The following is a 19,878-nucleotide window of genomic DNA, read 5'->3' as shown; positions in this document are numbered from 1 at the left end:
ATATGCATATTTTTTACAACTACGTATACAATTTTTTTTGTGCAACTCAAATGAGATGTGCATATTTTTTTAAGCATAATGTGCATAATTTATATACTGAATGGAACAAACATCATATGGGCCTCAACTCAATGCCTCATATGAGTTTATATTATTAAATGAAAAAAACCTTGTATTGAAGAACGAATGGAGAAATAATAATTGATCACTGTACGACATGAATAAACCAATTATGGGCTTACTTTTTAGGTTAGGTTTGTCTTCTAACATCATATCAAACTTATATGCTAGAGCTATAAATCAATTATGAGCTTCAACCAGCTAATTTTTTTGGTTGAGTTGGACCTCTAACATAGTATTGCCAACGTGAAAATTCACTATCCACTTTCAATTGCAAGTGAAATATGTGGCGCTGGATATGAGGGCCAGAAGTCCATACTAAAAGGGGCCTTATAAAGTGCATACACTAATCATTAGATTCAACCATCAACTTAGTTTTTAGGTTAGGTTTGTCTTCTAACATCATATTAAGTAGCCAAATCAATCACATAAACTTTATTATGAACAAGATACACACTTTATTTAACATGAAGACGATACACATCCACTCACTTGCCATCTTGTGCACTGATAATTGATTGGATCCTTAGCTTATTTTTATGGCCAATAAAATAATTAATCACGTGCTCATTGCATGATGACCCCTTCAAATCCTATAAAAGGCAAGGACTTAACATTTGATATCTCCAACCACACTTAAAGCTGAAACTTAAGGGAAAAAAACACATAAAAATGGGTTCAATATCAGAAGCTAAAGGGCAAAAACCACATGCTGTATGCATCCCTTTCCCATTGCAAGGCCACATAAACCCAATGCTACAACTAGCCAAAATCCTCCACTCTAAAGGCTTTCACATCACCTTCGTAAACACCGAGTATATTCACAAACGTCTACTACGAGCCCAAGGGCCGGATGCTGTGGTTGACAGCCCATCCTTTCGGTTTAAAACCATACCGGATGGGCTGCCACCTAGCGACTCCAACTCCTCACAGAATTTGGATTCGCTATGTGAATCCACTGAGAATAAATGCCTCCAACCCTTTAAGGAGCTCATCGCCTGCCTTAATGAGGCAGACGATGTGCCTACTGTAAGTTGTGTGGTTTCTGATGGTATAATGTTTTTTACTATTGATGCAGCTAAGGAGTTTGGTGTTCCTGTGGTTTTGTTTTGGACTGCTAGTGCTTGTGGTCTTCTAGGTTATGCTCAGTACCATAAGCTTGTTGAGTTGGGAATCGTTCCTTTCAAAGGTAATACAAACGTGCCTTTATATTTTGGCTTCAATTCAATTCATAATTTCGACCATGATTTTATCCCAATTAAATACTTCTACTAGTAACATAAATCATAACAACGCATTTTTTGTGTTGTTGATCACACCATGTAGTTGCGCGCTAATAGAAGGACAAAGTAACTCCTATATCACTGACCGAGTAAGTCATGCTACACTTACCAAATAACCCCTATAACATTAACAAAGTAATCTCCATAATGCCTGTCAACACATATAAGAATTTGTAAAATTCTAATTATTCATATCCAAATATTAAATTATAAAAACAAAAATATTTACTATAAGAAAAATGAAATGTAACTTATAATTATACAGGGTGCTTATAATGATTAAGTGGTAAGATTTAGGACTTTTTTTTTTCCTTCAAAAAATACCTATAAAACCCAAATTTTGTGAGAAACTATGTATTAAAAAAATATGTAAGAAACTGCTTGATAAAAGGTAAAATGTTATAAGAAACTACCCATTTAAAGGTAAAATGTTGTAAATAACTACCTTTATCAAATTTGCACCGTTGACCCACCTCAAAATACCCCCAAAACTAATACTACTTTCATCCCCAAAACCATCACAACTTGCTTGAAATTACCTCCACCATGCTGAAACCACCCTCCAACCTCGAAACCACCACCTCTAACCCCAAAAACCAACATCCCGAATTACGAAACTACCTTCACCAACTTGGAATATTCTTCAACCATCCCAAAAATAACCTTACAACCTTAAAAATCAACCCCCTTAGTGGTTTTGAATGTGTATTGAGGTGGGTCAACGCCATAAAATTAGGTCAAGGGTAGAAATTCAGCTGAAGGTAGTAACTTAAAACATTTTATTACCTTTTATGAAGTAGTTACTTACAACATTTTTTTATTAGCTAGTTTATCATAAATTTTAATAAGTTAAGTTCGGATAATATTGTCCCTATTATTATTATTTTTTGAAACAAATCCATTCATTAATAAAAAGCCATCCGACATTTACAAATAAAATCCAAATTAACAAATACATAAAATTGAATCAAATTAGGGTTTTCTTCATCTAAGCTACGATTGTTGAAAAGATCTTGCAATGTGGTACATCTCTCACACACGTCGCTGGAATATACAACATTTTTGGAGAGACGGTCTAACAATTTGTTGTAGCCGTAAAGATGATTTTCATCTGATTTGCTTGAACGCATTTGAAAACTTGACAACTGTTGCGATCCTGAACAAATCTTTACCAAAGAACTGACAATACTGCAAAAGATGCATGATTACCTTTTTTTTATAAACCCTAACACACAAACAAACCCTAAACATAAATGAACAACTAAACTAATTAAAATTAACGACTCTACCATAGGGAGACACTCCACCATACGGAGACGGACGAATATCTACACTACTTGTGTAGATTTATTGAAACCTAAACTGAAAAACTAAATAAAATTAAGGGAAAAATGGTAGAAAATAGTCTAAATTCCGAAGAAATTAGACTATTTACGGCCTAAACGACCAAGATTTTGGAGAAACCCTATTATTAGTTACTCCCTCTGTGTAAAAAATGAAAATCCTACACTCAGGTATGCACATTTGTTGAGACACCAAATTTGACAATCAATATTTTTATTTACTAAAAATTTTATAAAAAAAATAACTAGTTTATGTATAGAAATTGTGACAAATCTATCAACATATACATTATATATTAGTTAAAAAAAAATTAAGTCAAAGGTCACATATAGTGCAAAATCTCAAAAATAACATTTAAAAAATGAAGGGAGTCTTTTGAAAGTACCCTAAGCTATTAATAATATCTTCGCCATTGTAAAAAATAAAAATAAAAATAAAAAAAATAATATCTCCAACATTTCATCAACAGTATATTTTTCGTTATGAATACACATCCGAACATACTCGAGCAAAGAACAAATTTGTGATAGGATGAGGTGATAACTATCTTGCTGACTTGCTGTTAGAGTGAAACTATTATGTATTCTGTTTTTGGAGTGTTGCCAAAAATGTGTTATGACAAATAGAGTATTATCTACTATACTCTAGATGGCCTTTCTCGACGGTTTTATCTTTAACTTTCGTGGACCAAATTGTATCTGGTCCAGGCTGATCTTTGTTTTGGTAAAGTATGTTCAACAAAATCATTGTTTCATTAAATAGTTTTATTTATTTATTTAATTATTTGTAATAGAGATAGGCTTTATTTGCTATCCCAATCAAGACTCGATTGACCTCACGAGAGTTCAAATCTAAGTGGGTCAATCAAGACTCGATTAAACGTCCTCATGAGAGTTCAAATCTAAGTGGGTCACTTGTGTTATTTGCCTAAGCATAAGAACTTGTACACCATACATTCTTAAATATTTATCTTACATATTTGGTCAATATCTAAATATTTGTCTCAACTCATCATTTGATCTACTTGTATGTGAAATCCAGCCAATAATTATTTTACTCTCTCTCTCACTCTCACTCACTTTCTAATATATGTAATGTGGGGCACTCTATTAAACTATGCCTTAACTTTAGGCAAACTTTTAAAAATATCCAGGTATACTATAATCATTGTACACGGCTTGTAATTTACTCTAAAAATGCTATCCTTATGAAACTTACGGTAAGATAAGGAGTAATTAAAAGCTACTCCAATATAAATAGTAAAAAGAGATTTTTTGTCAAAAATTAACTAATACAACCTAAAACTTGTGAGAAACTACCTAATAAAAAAAAATGTAAGAAACTACCTTATAAAAGATAAAATGTTGTAATATACTACATTCGTTTCATATTATTTACAACGAGTTGACATAAAGTAGAGAGGAAAAATGTCTAATCAATGCAAATAATATGTAACGGAAGTAGTACTACCTTAGACCGAAATTCTATCGTTGATTTAATTTTATGATGTTGATCCACCTTAGAACACCCCCAAAACCAGCGTGAGGGTTGGTTTTCAAGGAGGTACGGTTATTTTCGCGGTGGTTGAAGGATATTCCGAGTTGGTCAGGGTAGATTAGTGCTTCAGAATGGTGGTTTTTAGGGTTAGAGGTGGTGTGGTTTTAGGGTTGAAAGGTAGTTTAGATGTGGTGGACACGATTGCAAGCAAGTTGCATGTGTTAGTTTTGGGAATGAAAGCAGTGGTTTTGAGAGTGTTGTGAGGTCGATCAACGGTGAAAATTCAGTATAGGTAGTATTTCAAAACATTTTACCTTTTCTTAGGTAGTTTTTTTTTACAACATTTTACCTTTATTAGGTAGTTTATTACAACATTTTTTTTATAAGGTATTTTCTCGCAAAATATGAGTTTTATTAGATAATTACTCACTTTAAAAGAGCTAGACTCAAATTCCACTGTATTACTCCGTAATAACAAAATGTTATCCTTAATGTTAATTGCTGATTTATAGTGTGTTAATGTGGATAATTATTGTATATGCAGATGCAAATTTCACTACAAATGGTGACCTTAACACGGTCGTAGATTGGGTTCCTGCAATGAAGGGAAGTTGCCAATTAAAGGACATCCCAACTTTTATTAGAACCACTAATCCTGATGATTTTTTTCTCCATTATATTCAACGAATGATCCTCAAGTTGAAACAAGCCTCGTCGATCCTCTTAAACTCTTTCGATGCCTTGGAGCACGATGCCCTCGAAGCTCTCTCCACTGATTTCCCACCCCTCTACACTCTCGGCCCGTTGCAGCTCCTACATGATTCAAGTAAAGGTGGAAATGACGAAGTTGTTAAAACGATTAGCATGAGTTTATGGAAAGAGGACACACGTGGCCTCGAATGGCTTGATTTGTATGAGCCTAATTCTGTTGTGTATGTTAACTTTGGAAGCATTGCTGTTATGACTAATGATCAATTGATGGAATTTGCATGGGGACTTGCTAATAGCAACCAACCCTTTCTTTGGATTGCGCGGCCTGATTTAGTCACAGGTGATTCGGTTAGTCTCCCACCGGAGTTTCTAGAGGAGACGAAAGGAAGAGGACTAATTGCTAGTTGGTGTAACCAAAAGCAAGTGTTGGCTCATCCCGCGGTTGGAGGGTTTTTGACTCATTGTGGTTGGAACTCGACAATTGAGACTTTGATTAGTGGGGTGCCTATTATTTGTTGGCCTTTCTTCGCGGATCAACAGACTAATTGTTGGTTTTCTTGCCACAAGTGGGGGATTGGGATGGAGATCGATGCGAATGTGAAGAGGAGTGAAGTTGAGAGGCAAGTGAGAGAGTTATTGGCAGGAGAGAAAGGGAAGGACATGAAGAGGAATGCTATTGAATGGAAAAGGTTGGCTAGTGAGGCTGTTGCTACTCCAAATGGGTCTTCTTACAACAATTTGGACAAGGTCATCAAAGTGCTAGAGTCCTAGCTATTGTCCTAGGAAAATTTGATCTAAGATCTAGTTATGCGGGTTGTTGGACGAAGTGCTAGTGATTTGTGTGATTCAAATGGTTCTTAAGTGATAAAGTAAGTTGCGCTGATGGTTGAGGCTCAGAAACATGTTTTATACTCTATCATTAAGAATTCAAGTATGTTTTATCTTTGCACCAATTTGTGACCTTATTTTTTGTGTACTTTTATCCTACCAATTGTTTAACTTCATGCATTATTGCACAAGTTGTTTATATGAATTTGTATAATATTGCTATTTTCCTTTCCCTAATAAGAAATGTTAATACTTAAGCTCAAGATATTTGCACCATTGTCATCCTAAAATATATTTATATACTTGGAATACTTGTATATAGCCAATTTAATTTAATTTTAAAAGTCACGTTAAATGCTTGGGCTCCATAAGAAATGATCAAATGAACCTCTAGCCACAAACGAACTCTGGTTTCACTAATCAACAAGCTCGACCATTCGAAGCCCCTTTTATTGAAAATAAAGCAAAGGAAGTGGGAGTAGGTTGAAACTAAAACGGTATAAAACTTAACCGAACTGAACCGCAAACCAAACAAAATAGGTAATGTGGTTCGGGTTTATTATTATTATTTTAATAATATAGTTCGGTGTGGTTTCAGAAATGTAAAAAATGCGATTTGGTTTCAATTTTAAGATTTGGAAAACCGAAATACATACCCATATCTGAATTTTAGCCCAAATCTAATTTTCAGCCCTGCTATATAAGGCTTAAAAACAGGTTAGTTTGTCAGGCCCAAAAAAGTTACCAATTAAAGCCCAAAATACTAAGTCCAAAATATTGCAATGCGGTTTGTTTGTTTGTTTTATTAAAAAATAAAAAAAAAATCAAATTCAAAACGATGTAGTTTGTTTGGACCTAATAATAATATGGTGTGTTAGGGTAGAAAAATCCGAAACCGAATTAATATGGTTTTATTTCGGTTTGAAGTTTCATCCTAAGTAGGAGCAATATTTTCAGAATTTGGTTAGTTCTTATATGTTGATATGTAGTTATTAATATTTGGTTAGTTATTAATATTTTCAAAATTTCATTTTAATCATGTGGGATCTTGTGGGAGCAATATAGTCATGTGGGATCTTGTTAGATTCGTCATGTTATATATTTTCAAAATATCAACTTGACAACTTTTCATAATATTTGCTTATCGATAGTTAAAGATATTAATAATTGAATAAGTGCATTGATAAACGTGAATAAAAGAAAGTATTAACTTATATGTTGTTCATATTATTGTGGTTGCTCAACTTTGAAAGTATTTGCCCATTCTACAACACATCAGGGAAAATAAAATCATTGTGCTTCTGCTTGTAATTTTGTATTGAGTGTGCATCTTTTTACCGGGCCCCATAAAGTTGTATCACTCCTATAATTTTTATTTATTTATATTTTTTTAGAAAGACTCCTATAATTTATACGGAGTAATATATATGTTGTTTTATTTTATTAATACTCTGTAATATCTTAATTATGCAGGAGTAATCATTATCAAATCTAGAAATATTATTAGCTATAAAATCCCTTATTACTTTTTAGTTTACAATATTTTCAACTTTACACTAAATAATCTCAACCATATATATATTGATATATATAACCTCGTGTAACCATCTTTTGTAGCTCATATATAAGAAAATCATGTTCAATCATGTTTTATTGTATAATTTGTCTCGAAATATACATTAGTGCAAAAAAACCAAATTTTCATTTTAATCATATTAACTTATACTCATTTTTGTAAGTTTAATTTTGTAAAGGTCAACCTGTGTACGTATACTCCTCCATATAAGACAGACACAATGTAAAAGAAGGATCAATCACCGAATAAAAAATTTAAGATAAAGTAAAAGAAAATTTTGAAACGTTAGTGTCAAGTTGTCAACCAAATGAGCAGACAATCATTGATTAGAATGAAGTCGTTCATGTGAATTTGTGAAAGCCGACTTTCTTTAAACAAAATTATGCAATAGATCGATAATAGACGACTTCAACATAATTTTACAGGACAGCACATTATTGGAATTGGATTAGCAATATATATGGTAATACTTGTATTATGATGTATGAATCTATCTCACATATGTTAAAAAATAAATACTCCATCCGTGTTATTTTAAGTGTTACACTTACCAAATTTGGCAGTGTTTTAATAAGTGTTACACTTCCTTTTTTGACAAAAAACTACATTAAAATATTATATCACTCTCCTCTCATGATCCCCATCCAAAAACCCACTACTGATTTTTTAAATTATATATATCTCTCCTCTCAAATTTATTATTTTTCAATAAACTATTAACTTCACTATTTTTTTTTACAATTTTTTAATACTCCAACTACCCCACTTACCTCTTATTTTATTTAAGTCAGTTAAATTGCCTAAAACTATGTGTCGGTCAAACTGTAACACTTAAAAAGAACACAGAGAGAGTACATAAATAACTAACATTTCATACACCTCCGTCCATATTAAAATTAAAGCCTTAATGGATGAGTAAAAAAATAAAGTCGAAATCTCAAGAACAAGCCACATGTAGAGGTGTCAAAATCGACCCGACCCGAAAAAAATTTTCCGTTTCGAACTGTAACCGATCCGATTTGATCCGAGAAATTCAAGACTCAAACTCGATCTGTAACCGAACTGAACTCAACCCGAATCCGAACTTGACCCGATCTGAACTTAACCCGACACCGATTTGATCCGACCTGAACTCAACCTGAATCCGATTTGACCCGACCTGAACTCAAACCGAACCAATTTGACCCGACCCGAGCTCAACCCGATCCGAAATTGACCCGAAAAATAACCGGTCTAATCCGATCTGTTTTGACCCGAACTGATATTAACCCGATCCGATTTTAACTCGATTTGATTTTTACCCGATCCGAATTTAACCCGATCATAATTAATTATTTACTAATTATTAATAAGTTAACTTTTTGACTATAAAGAAATAATCCGGAGTCTTAAGTTTACTTCATGTACATATCAATCATATTAATTTACTTTCTAAGCTTTAATAAATGCCACAAGATCTAATAAACCTAAACATTAAGCGGGAGTTAATTGATTTGCTTGTAAAGCTCTAATTAAATGTTGCCTAAAGCCTATTGTCATTTTTAATGAATTTCCTCCCATTCTGTTATATTTTATGAACTAATAATCCTTTTCTCTAACACCTACAACCAATTATATCAATATAAATCACATTACTACTAGTCTGATGCAACCTATAAGAAACAATTATGAAAGCAAAATAAATAAAGTTTTAAAGGATGTCTCAAGCGCTTACATTTTCATTATAATAATTAAATATATTACATATACATAATCCAATGATTCAAACTTAGGTATTTTTCAGTAGTTTCATTTTCATATACAAAATACGTTGCATTTAATATCATTGCAATGTTTCGACTCCAATAATATCTTATGGGTACGACTTCCTCAAAAATAACAAAAGCCTTGCACTTCCAAAAAAAATTCTTGGCTTCACAAAAAATACAAGGCATGAGATTTTAAACAGCTCCATGCTCATTTAGATGGAAAATCATCACTTGAATCCAAATGACATACTTTTTTGTATGTATCACCATATATAACTATTATTCGTCAATATATCACTAGCTCGATCTCACTTCTCACTTATATAGGTATGATAAGTCATCGATAATTATTCAATATCAATTTTCCTCAAAGATAAAAATTACACATAACTTGATCAAATGAGAAAACTAAAACTTCGTGCTTCGTAATTAATAATCATATTGACCCAATAATAAGGTAAAAACTAAACAATATCTCTAGTTTAAAAATAACCTTATTTGGATATGACTTTGGTCAACTCGACCAAAATCCAGCCAAACACAAAAAGGAATTGAACCGAAATTGACCGAACCGAACTTGACCGAACCGAAATCAACCCGATCCAAATTCATCCGACCCGAAGTTACCCGGCTAAACCCGTTTTAAACCCGATCCAAATATATCCGAACCGAAAGTGAATTGATCTGAAATTGACCCGACCCGGACTCGATAGACCATGACCCGAATTTGACCCGACTCGAATTTAATCCGATTCGACCCGATCCGAGTTAAAAGGATAATTTTGTTTCGAACATATCCGACCCGAACAAACCCAACCCGAATAGAACCGACCCAAACTCCATCCGATTATCCAAATTGACACCTCTAGCCACATGTATGTGAGTGTCACTTGTCATATAAACTTGTTTAAAAATGTATTTTTTAAGCATATACTTTATAAATTAAATTATTTGAGGTATAAAATAATTATAAACAATATAATAAAAATTGAAAACAATATATAGGCTAATGAAAAAAACAAACAACTTCAAATCAAAGAAAATATATATTAGCTGAGTATGAAACATAACCAAACCATCCAATAATTAAGATGATACCCAAATAAATACAAAGTATCTTAGTTGGGTATGCATTTCTTATTGGTGTCTACAAACATTTTTAGTGTCATTACAAATAAGGTCATAATTGAGTTTGATTGTTAAGAAATGTCCAAAAAAAAATTTAGTTAAATTATATGTTTGTTGGAAATAAATTATTTGTTTGTTGGTTGCATCTGACAGGCATGAAGCTATGAGATCAAATTTAAATTAGAGTTTCAAATATGACCCGACTTTTTCTTTACCTAACAAATATAAAAATACATTTAATCAATATTGATGACGCCTTCATGCTCACAACATACGTACGTACACTTCCAATGAAAAACGTTACAATAATATATCTTCACCCATATAACTCCTATAAAAGGAGAAAGATCAAACGTAACACAACTTGTCTAATCTTCTTCGATCGATATAAGCTTAAACAATATAACATAGCTTTAATATCAGGAGTTGATGGACAAAAACCCCATGCTGTATGCATCCCATACCCCCTTCAGGGTCACATTAACCCTATGCTACAGCTAACAAAAATCCTCCACTTTAAAGGATTCCACATTACATTCGTAAACACCGAATATAATCACAATCGCCTACTGCGATCCCAGGGACCTGAGTCCCTGGCTGATCGCCCAACATTTCGTTTTAGAACCATACCGGATGGTCTGCCCCCTACTGATGCTGACTCCTCTCAGGATGTCCCTTCTCTGTGTGCCTCCACCGAGACCAACTGCCTTGAACCCTTTAAGGAGCTCATCGCCGGCCTTAATGAGGCCGGTGATGTGCCTCCTGTGAGCTGTATTATATCAGATGGTGCCATGTTTTTTATGGTTGATGCAGCTGTTGAGTTTGGTATTCCTGATGTTTTGTTTTGGACTGCTAGTGCTTGTGGTCTTTTGGGTTATGCTCAGTACCAAAAGCTTATTGACTTGGAACTTACTCCTTTCAAAGGTAATCTAATCAATTAGTTGTTTATATGTATGTGTTGTTAGACCTTCGTATGTACATTATTATTATACAGTCTATAGGAATGGGGTACCTCAATTTGTCCTTGCATATATATCACATGCATATAGATCAATATAAATATATAATAGCTAATCAATTCAAATTATAATACAAAAAGTCAAGCTCACATCTAAAAATAAGTTTAATTGAATTGATTAGGAAAAATCAGTTTATACAAGGCCATATCAGATTAGATCAAATAGTTTATATTCAAAATGCGATTTATTCGTGAGGAAGTACTATTATCATTAATGTTTCGGGTGAAAACAATGGGACCTTGCCGAAGGTCCGCTGAAATGGAGAAGGCTGGATTCGGTCCAAGTTATGTTGGGCCCAAGGTTTCCTGCACAGTAAACACACGTAAACTAGCCTCGGGGGTGTTGCCGAGGAAGGCCCCTCCGATGCTAAAGTCGGTACAATGTGTAAGAAGAGGACACTATGCAAGAGAGTTTGTTGCTTGAGGCTTTTATGGAATATATCAGAATATATGAATGAACATATGAATCTATGAATGAATCAGAATCCCTCCATGAATCAATCAATATGATGGCTTTTATACCTCATCATACATGGAGAGGTTGGGCCTTAGCCAAATTGGCTTGCTTTGTGGGCTGACCTTTGACTTTAGCACAATTGGAGAGTTGAACCTTGACCTTGGGCTTTTAATTGGATCATTTAGTGCTTAGGCCCAATTGGACTAAATTGGACCCAAACAACTTGCCCCCCAGACCCGATTTGGAAGGATGACGGGTCGGGTTTGATTTAATTCAGAAAAGGAGGGAAGTAAATGATTTAATTAATCCAAAAATTTGAATTTAAACCGTAATTAATGAGATAACAACGGTTAAGGCAGTTGATTGTGGAAGTTGGACGGATAATGGGCAGTTTAATCACAAGATCATGTGTTTAACGGTTACTTAGTGGAGTATTTAAGAGAAATTAAAACGCAGACTCCTCGTATCCCATACCTGGAGATATAAACAGAGGCGCGTCATCTCTCCTCACTTATTCACCAACACAAACCCAGAATTCTCGAGAGAGAAACCAAGAACCCGCATCAAAACTTCGCAAATTCCCCGAGCATTAAGCTTAGAAACTGAGACTTGCCACTACGAACTCGTAAATCGGCAACTTTCGCTTCAGATTAAGGTAAATTCCTTTGATTTTAGTTTATTTTTCTTCGAATTCGAACTCCTTCCCCTTTTCTTTCGACTTTTTTCTTCGAAATAATCAATGGCAAGAGGAGTTAGAGGTAGAGCCCGTGCTCCAAGAAGAGCAAGGCCGATTCCCGATCCTAGGAACAGGATTGGGACCTGGAATGGACAAAGGCCAGAGTCTGACCCTGCTGAAGGGATTAGGGCGACTCCCCTTTCCTCGGCTCCTCCTCAGAGAACGGAGGAGCCGAGCGCTTCTGGACGGGATGATGAAGTTCCCGCTGTCCTTTGGGATATCCTCCCCGGGTTTTCAGAATGGGAGAATGCCGAAGTTGCTTCGGCCATGATAAAGAACCGCCCCTACCCATGGTGGGTGGAGAATGCCGATCAATATCGATTTGCCGAGCAAATTGAGTTGCATTACGGCATTTTTGAAGCTGATGGGTATTGGTGTCGAATGCCCTCGGCATCCGATAGAATCCATCGTCCACCCCCGGGGTATGTGGGGGTGTACACAAGACAGCTTCAGTACGGGCTGAGGTTCCCTTTGGACGTATTCGTCCGAGACTTGCTGATCCATTACAACATCTCTCTATGTCAGTGAACTCCCACCAGCATCCGAAGGGTGATGACATACTTATGGGTCTGCAAGTTCTTCAAGTATGTGCCGAACCTGCACTGCTTCAAAAAGCTCCATCGGCTAGTGCCAAATATTCAAAGTGGGCACGGAAGCCATGGTTCTGGGTGGTACCGGATTGAGTCCCGGCCCCAATACCTAACCATGTGGCCAAACGACTCTTCAGACAAGGACTGGAGAGGTCAATGGATTTGGGTTAGGGCACCCACAGATCCGGGCCACCCTTGCGTCTTCAGCGCTCCCCGGTACCTCGCTGAGCCTGATCCCGAAATGGGAAGTCTAGGTCCCCCCGCAGATAACGGGGTGGATCCGAACCTTGATCAGCAACATATCTTCGGCAAGCTGCCGAACCGGGGGGGCAGTGGCCGAATGCAGCATATCCCGGAGACTTGGCTCCCCGATACGCATTACGTTTTCCAAGAGAACATGCTAGCAGCTGTTGGCCTCAGCCGAAAGTTTAAGGATGGTAAGCTTCTTCGGCTGGGGCCGAGGCTTTTTAACTATCTCTTTTTCTTCTCTCGCTTCGCTTTTTCATGCTGTGCCAACCTATCTGAACTAACCTTTCCCCTTTCCTTTTTCAGAGCGGGACGAGACCAACGTTGGCATTAACTACGCTCGTCTTGGTGTCAACCGAGAACGAGTTGTAACTGAACGGGCCCCGTCTATCACTGAGCCGAGGCATAGGGAAGTTCATCTAAACTCTTCCCACTTCCATATTGAGGCTGTTGCTCTGTATCAGAGGCAGAAGCCTTGGTGGAAGAAGAGAGACCCCTGGTTTCAGCTGCTGGACGAAGAAGCTGAAGCTGCCCGTACAGCCGAAGAGGTTGCACGGTTTCTCGAAGCTTGCGAAGGAGGAGAAGGGTCCTCCAGAGCTGCTGAAGCAGAAGCTGCAGCTAGAGCAGCTGAAGAAGACGAGGCTTTGCTGAAGACCTCGGTGAGTTTTCAGACAACTTTGTCTTTCTTTTTTCTTTCTTTTTTTTTTTTTTTTACTCACATTCTTCCTCCCCCTGTCTGTTACAGTCTGAAGAGAGTAACAGGCATAGAGAAGGGAAAGCTCCTGTTCGTCCCGAAGACCAAATACAAAGAGAGTCTTCAGACTCAGATATGGACGAGCAGCCCCTTCTGAAAAGGCGCCGAAGGATGGCCATCATCGGCCCTCATGACTTTCAGCGGAGGCCGATGACCATCGGCGTTGCAATAAGGGAACCCGAGGAAGGCAATGGATCGCCGAGGGTTCCCCGGCCACCACCCCAATCACCTCAAAAGACCCCTCCGCCACCTCCTGAGATGGAGGTGGATCAGAGAACTCCCGAATCTAAGGGAGCGGTCCAAGAAGAAATTAAGGCGAGTGCTGCTGAGCACGAAAACAAGGATGCCGTGATGTCCAGTGCTGAGGGCTTCACGGCGGACATCGCAAGAGAGGTTGAGGCTTTCGTCCTCACCCCTGAAAAAGAGGAGGTCATAGTAATTGACTCCTCTGAGAAGGATGATGCTGAGCCATCCAAAGCTAATCAAGCTCCATCGTCATCCTTCCCTTCCTCCCAGACTCTGCAATCTGGAGAAATGGGTTTCTCGGCCCCCCGAATTCCAATCCCAGACCACATCTGGGACCTCATATGGGGTCAGAACCGAGAAGGAGCTGCAGCCTACTTCGGCGATTTTGCTGGCATGTCCGAAGTAGATAGGGCAAGGATCTGGTCGCTGAAGGCCACTGCTGGGATGGGCGAATCCAGCAGATCAGTTCCTGACCCAGCCAGGTCTAACCAACTGCTGATGATGCAGGTAATTTTCCTTGCCTTCATTTCCTCTGAAATTCAGCTCTATTTTTTTTATTTATTATTATATTTTTTTTTTTTGTCTTCCTGTTTTCAGTTCGTACACAAGCAGACTCTCACTGTAGAGCTGATAGATACCCTACAAGATAGGGTAGACGCTGCTGTGCACGACAAGAAGGTAACTCGATAGTTGATAGGACGTCGTCAACCTATCAAGAAATAAGACCTAACTTGATCCTACTCAACTAGTAGCAAGGGCAAGAAAGGGTCGAACCCATGAGAGGCGTTGAATCAACCACCAAATGTTATTGTTTAAACAAGCTAGATTAAGTCGGGGGTTTTAAGTTGGTATTATGTCACACTATTCTAATTCAAATCAACTAATTCTAAGAGGTGATTAACAATATTAAGAAGGCCTAGGGCATGGGTTACACCACTAAACTTCATCACGGACCACAAGTAGCATGCATAGAAATGGTGATTTAGGGGATAAATTAGGGGAAGTTATCAAATGCACCCAACTACTCTCTCAAGCTAGAGGGATTACTTGACATCAAAACCATAACCTACTCTCGTGATTATGGGCAAGAAACAAGTGTTAAAACATCCTCACGATAACATGCAAATTCCCTTGACTAGAAATTCCTATTCTCATGGCAAATCAAGTCAATCAAGCATAAGGGAGCTTCCTCAAGTTCATCTCTCGATCCTTCGTTGAGGAAGCTAGATAAATAATTCAAGCAATGGCCAATTACAAGAATTAACAATGAAACCTCTTAAACTCAACTAATTAACACCCCACAATTAACAAATTAGTTCATGCAACAAGTGTTGGTGATTACATTGAGGGTTCACCCAAACCCTAGAAATTAGACTACTCACAATCCATGGAGGTTAAAGCAATTAAAGATTTCAAGGAATTCATGAACAAATTAAAACTAAGAATTAAGTAGAATCTAACAATTAAACATGCAAAGAACAACCAAACAATTAATAAAAAGCAAGAATTAAAGATAGAAGAGAGAAAGAAAGAGTAAGAAAAAATTACTAGAAGCTTCAATAATTGACTAACAATGGTGGAACTTGTCTTCTACAATGATTGGATTGAAAAACCTTCAAAACAAGAACTAAAATCTATGCTAATTTGAGGATTTTTGTGTTTCAAACTAAGAGGAGTATGAAAATCTGGAAAAATTGGGAACCCCTCTAAAATGGTCCAAAGGGGCTATTTATATTACCCCCTAAAATAAGAGGACGGTGAAAACAAGAAACGGGTAAACTGTAGGTCTGCACGGACGTGCTGAAGTTGGCACGTCCGTGCAGACCAAGGCAGAAACTCAGTTTAAGACGACCTGCTGCAGCACGGGCGTGCACCTTTGGCACGTCTGTGCTGCATCATCTGCACGGACGTGCCAAACAATTTGGCGCCGTCTGTGGGGAAGGCTGGATTCGGTCCAAGTTATGTTGGGCCCAAGGTTTCCTGCACAGTAAACACACGTAAACTAGCCTCGGGGGTGTTGCCGAGGAAGGCCCCTCCGATGCTAAAGTCAGTACAATGTGTAAGAAGAGGACACTATGCAAGAGAGTTTGTTGCTTGAGGCTTTTATGGAATATATCAGAATATATGAATGAACATATGAATCTATGAATGAATCAGAATCCCTCCATGAATCAATCAATATGATGGCTTTTATACCTCATCATACATGGAGAGGTTGGGCCTTAGCCCAATTGGCTTGCTTTGTGGGCTGACCTTTGACTTTAGCACAATTGGAGAGTTGAACCTTGACCTTGGGCTTTTAATTGGATCATTTAGTGCTTAGGCCCAATTGGACTAAATTGGACCCAAACAACTAATATAACTGTGAGAGTAAGGGATAACTTGATTGCTTAGAGTTATTCTCCGATTCCAGGAAATTATAGGATTGATTTTCATTACCCACTATACATTGCATTGTAGCTCTCTAACACCACACACAAAAAAAAAAAAAAAAAAAAAAAATGATACAATTGTGTCTCTATGAGGTTGCATTTGTTTGTTTCGTAATTATGTGCTTAACGTATTATTCACCATTATTCACAAGGTAAAAGAATAGATACTGTAATCGTAGTTTGTAGTATAGATATTAGAAAAAATATTATCATGTTTGTATTTTAGTGGAGTATGAAGTTTCTAAAATGAGTTTTAATATACGGAGTACTGAGTACTCCCTCCGTTTTTAAATACGTGCTCCATTTCTCCATGCACGGAGTTTTAGGAGAAATTGGAGGAAGTAATAATATATGAAGGTAGTGGGGTAGTTGAGAGAATAAAAAATTGTAAAAAACAAAAGTAGTGGAAGAATAGGAGGAGAGAGAGTATTACGTTTGGTCCACTAAGTATGAGAAATGAATTAAATATTGTAAAAGCTTTCTAAAAAAGGAAATGGAGCAAGTATTTAAAAACGGACAGAAAAAAAAAGTGGAACAAGTATTTAAAAACGGAGGGAGTATTTCTTTGCCCATTAACATGCCTACGTATGTATTTTTGAAAAATGCATAAAACTAATAATTTGAAAATAATTAAGGAGATGAATCAAATAAGACATTGCATGAATCAAACAAAACATTGGACTTGGATCACCACTTTGATGGAATTGGATCTCCTTTAATTTTAATAAAATGCTCTATTGTTTCAAAAAAAAAATTAAATAAGACATTGCATGAATCAAACAAGACATTATCCTTTAATAATGTAATAAAAATTTCATTTCTTCTTCAAAAATAAATGTAAATTAAAATTCATTGTTTAATTTGACTTTCCAAATTAAAAAAAAAAAACAAAAAATTATCATTATATGTTTAAGGAAAAAGTTATATGCAGCCCTTAAGCTAAAAATGGAAAGAATGAATATACATTAAATAAACACTTATTACACCAAATTACTCATGAATTGTCAATAAATTCCCAACTTAGGACTACATATAGGATTATCCTTAAAGCAAATAGCAACAAATTCTAGTATAATTTTTAACTTTAATGGTGAAAAACAAAAGTTACATTTGTAGATTTAGATTTGAGTATGAAAATTTCAAATCCATGAATCTGGATCCACTTGTAGACAATGAATTCGGACTAGATCTAGTCCAACCCATTTTTAACTCTAGTCATTGTAGTCAATAAGTGATGAAATTATAATTACGAAACATAATTTAAATAATGCATGGGGAGTGATATCGTGCCGTCGTGGTAGTAGTGATATTTAGAATGTTCAAGTATGTCTTGTAGTGGTATATTTACTCGACTATATAATACAGAGTAGTTGTCAATATAATAGTTGCATGCCAAAGTACATTAAAAATTTCACCTTATGCAACCAAGTTGCTGTCATTTGTTGTAACTCTACGCAATTTGTCAAACTATAGCCTATAGGGTTTTGATTTCCTCGATCAATATCTAAATTATATAATTATGTTGACATTAAATTTGATTAGCTATACAGGGTCCGATCTTGACAAATGACGATACACATATCATGTATTGTTAGACGCCTAATTAATTTAATGTATTGTTAGATGGAGAATTAAGAGTCTGTTCTCATACGATTATTTTCAGTTCTGTTTAGTTTAGCTCCTAATTTCCTTCTCTTATAAAATATTCATTTTAGTTCAATTCAGTTTAGTTTAGTTTAGTTTAGTTCAGTTCAATTCAGTTCAGCTCCTAATTTCCTTCTCTTATAAAATATTCATTTCAGTTTAGTTTAGTTTAGTTTAGTTCAGTTCAATTCAGTTCAGCTCCTAATTTCCTTCTCTTATAAAATATTCATTTCATTTCAGTTCAGTTTAGTTTAGTTTAGTTTAGTTTAGTTCAGTTCAATTCAGTTCAGTTCAGTCAATGAGAACAGACCCTAAGTAATTACTTTTGTACGTGTTTATTTAAGGTTCGTTTATCTTTCAAAAGTGTCTAATTTAGTGTATCTACAATGAAAATTATTATGTAGACGAAAACTTTGCTACAAATGGAGATCTCCAAACAGTCTTAGATTGGGTACCTGCAATGAAGGACATCCGAATGCAAGACCTCCCAAGTTTCGTAAGAAGTACTGATCCTAATGACCTTATGGTTAGTTATATTCCACGACTAGTTAACGGGATCAAAAGAGGAACCGCGATCATCTTTAACTCTTATGATGTGTTGGAACACGATGTCCTTGAAGCTCTCTCCTCCGATTTCCCTCCCCTTTACACCGTCGGTCCATTGCAACTCCTCCTCGAAAACATTGAAAGTTGCAATGAAGATGAAACTAAAGAAATATGTACGAGTTTATGGAAAGAGGACACACGTTGCGTCGAATGGCTCGACTCTTATGAGCCTAACTCTGTTGTGTATGTTAACTTTGGAAGTGTTACTGTTATGACTAATGATCAATTGATTGAATTTGCTTGGGGACTTGCTAATAGTGAAAAACCTTTCCTTTGGATTACTCGGCCTGATTTAGTCATTGGAGATTCAGCTGTTCTACCACCGGAGTTTCTAGAAAAGACGAAAGATAAGGGACTTATTACAAGCTGGTGTGATCAAAAGCAAGTTATGACTCACCCCGCGATTGGAGGGTTTTTGACTCATTGTGGTTGGAACTCGACAATAGAGACTTTGATCAATGGGGTGCCTATTGTTTGTTGGCCATTCTTCGCGGAGCAACAGACTAATTGTTGGTTTTCTTGCAACGGTTGGGGGATCGGGATGGAAATTGATGTGAATGTGAAGAGGAGTGAAGTTGAGGGACAAGTGAGAGAGTTGATGGATGGAGAGAAAGGGAAGGAGATGAAGGAAAAGGTGATGGAGTGGAAAAGACTAGCTCATGAGGCTGTTACTGCTCCAAATGGATCTTCTTACAACAATTTGGACAAGGTTATCGATGTCCTTCAATCTTCACAATATAAATTTGATTGAACTCTACAACTTGTTAAAGGACTTTTTTTATTGAAGAATTTGAATTACTAGCATTTGTTTGTATTTCATTTTTATTTTTGGTGAACATTTGTTTGTATTTTCTGTCTAGTGTGTATTGCCTACATAACACACAATTTGAAGAGTTCATTTTCTTATTTTAAAA

The 19,878-nt window shown here is 36.3% G+C and overlaps 2 protein-coding genes across 2 annotated transcripts; both read left to right on the top strand.

Moving 5' to 3' along the window:
* The first annotated feature begins 535 nt into the window (after nucleotides 1-535).
* Nucleotides 536-6,039, top strand: LOC110706606 (7-deoxyloganetin glucosyltransferase-like). The gene is made up of 2 exons (XM_021884548.1): nucleotides 536-1,309; nucleotides 4,789-6,039. Exons 1-2 carry the CDS (start codon nucleotides 793-795, stop codon nucleotides 5,724-5,726), a joined length of 1,455 nt encoding a protein of 484 aa, XP_021740240.1. The 5' UTR covers nucleotides 536-792; the 3' UTR covers nucleotides 5,727-6,039.
* A 4,486-nt stretch (nucleotides 6,040-10,525) lies between these two features.
* LOC110706518 (7-deoxyloganetin glucosyltransferase-like) lies at nucleotides 10,526-19,878 on the top strand. Its single transcript, XM_021884436.1, has 2 exons — nucleotides 10,526-11,159; nucleotides 18,763-19,878. The coding sequence occupies exons 1-2, from the start codon at nucleotides 10,526-10,528 to the stop codon at nucleotides 19,713-19,715; spliced, it is 1,587 nt and encodes a 528-aa protein (XP_021740128.1). The 3' UTR covers nucleotides 19,716-19,878.

The sequence above is a fragment of the Chenopodium quinoa genome, unplaced genomic scaffold, assembly GCF_001683475.1.
Source record: "Chenopodium quinoa cultivar QQ74 unplaced genomic scaffold, ASM168347v1, whole genome shotgun sequence".
Lineage (NCBI taxonomy): Eukaryota > Viridiplantae > Streptophyta > Magnoliopsida > Caryophyllales > Amaranthaceae > Chenopodium > Chenopodium quinoa.
This window is presented reverse-complemented; position numbering and strand designations above follow the sequence as displayed.

Coding starts and splice junctions, on each gene's coding strand:
- LOC110706606 (XM_021884548.1), top strand. CDS start 793: ATGGGTTCAATATCAGAAGCTAAAGGGCAAAAACCACATGCTGTATGC. Junction 1,310..4,788: donor GGGAATCGTTCCTTTCAAAG/GTAATACAAACG, acceptor TTGTATATGCAG/ATGCAAATTTCACTACAAAT.
- LOC110706518 (XM_021884436.1), top strand. CDS start 10,526: ATGAAAAACGTTACAATAATATATCTTCACCCATATAACTCCTATAAA. Junction 11,160..18,762: donor GGAACTTACTCCTTTCAAAG/GTAATCTAATCA, acceptor ATTATTATGTAG/ACGAAAACTTTGCTACAAAT.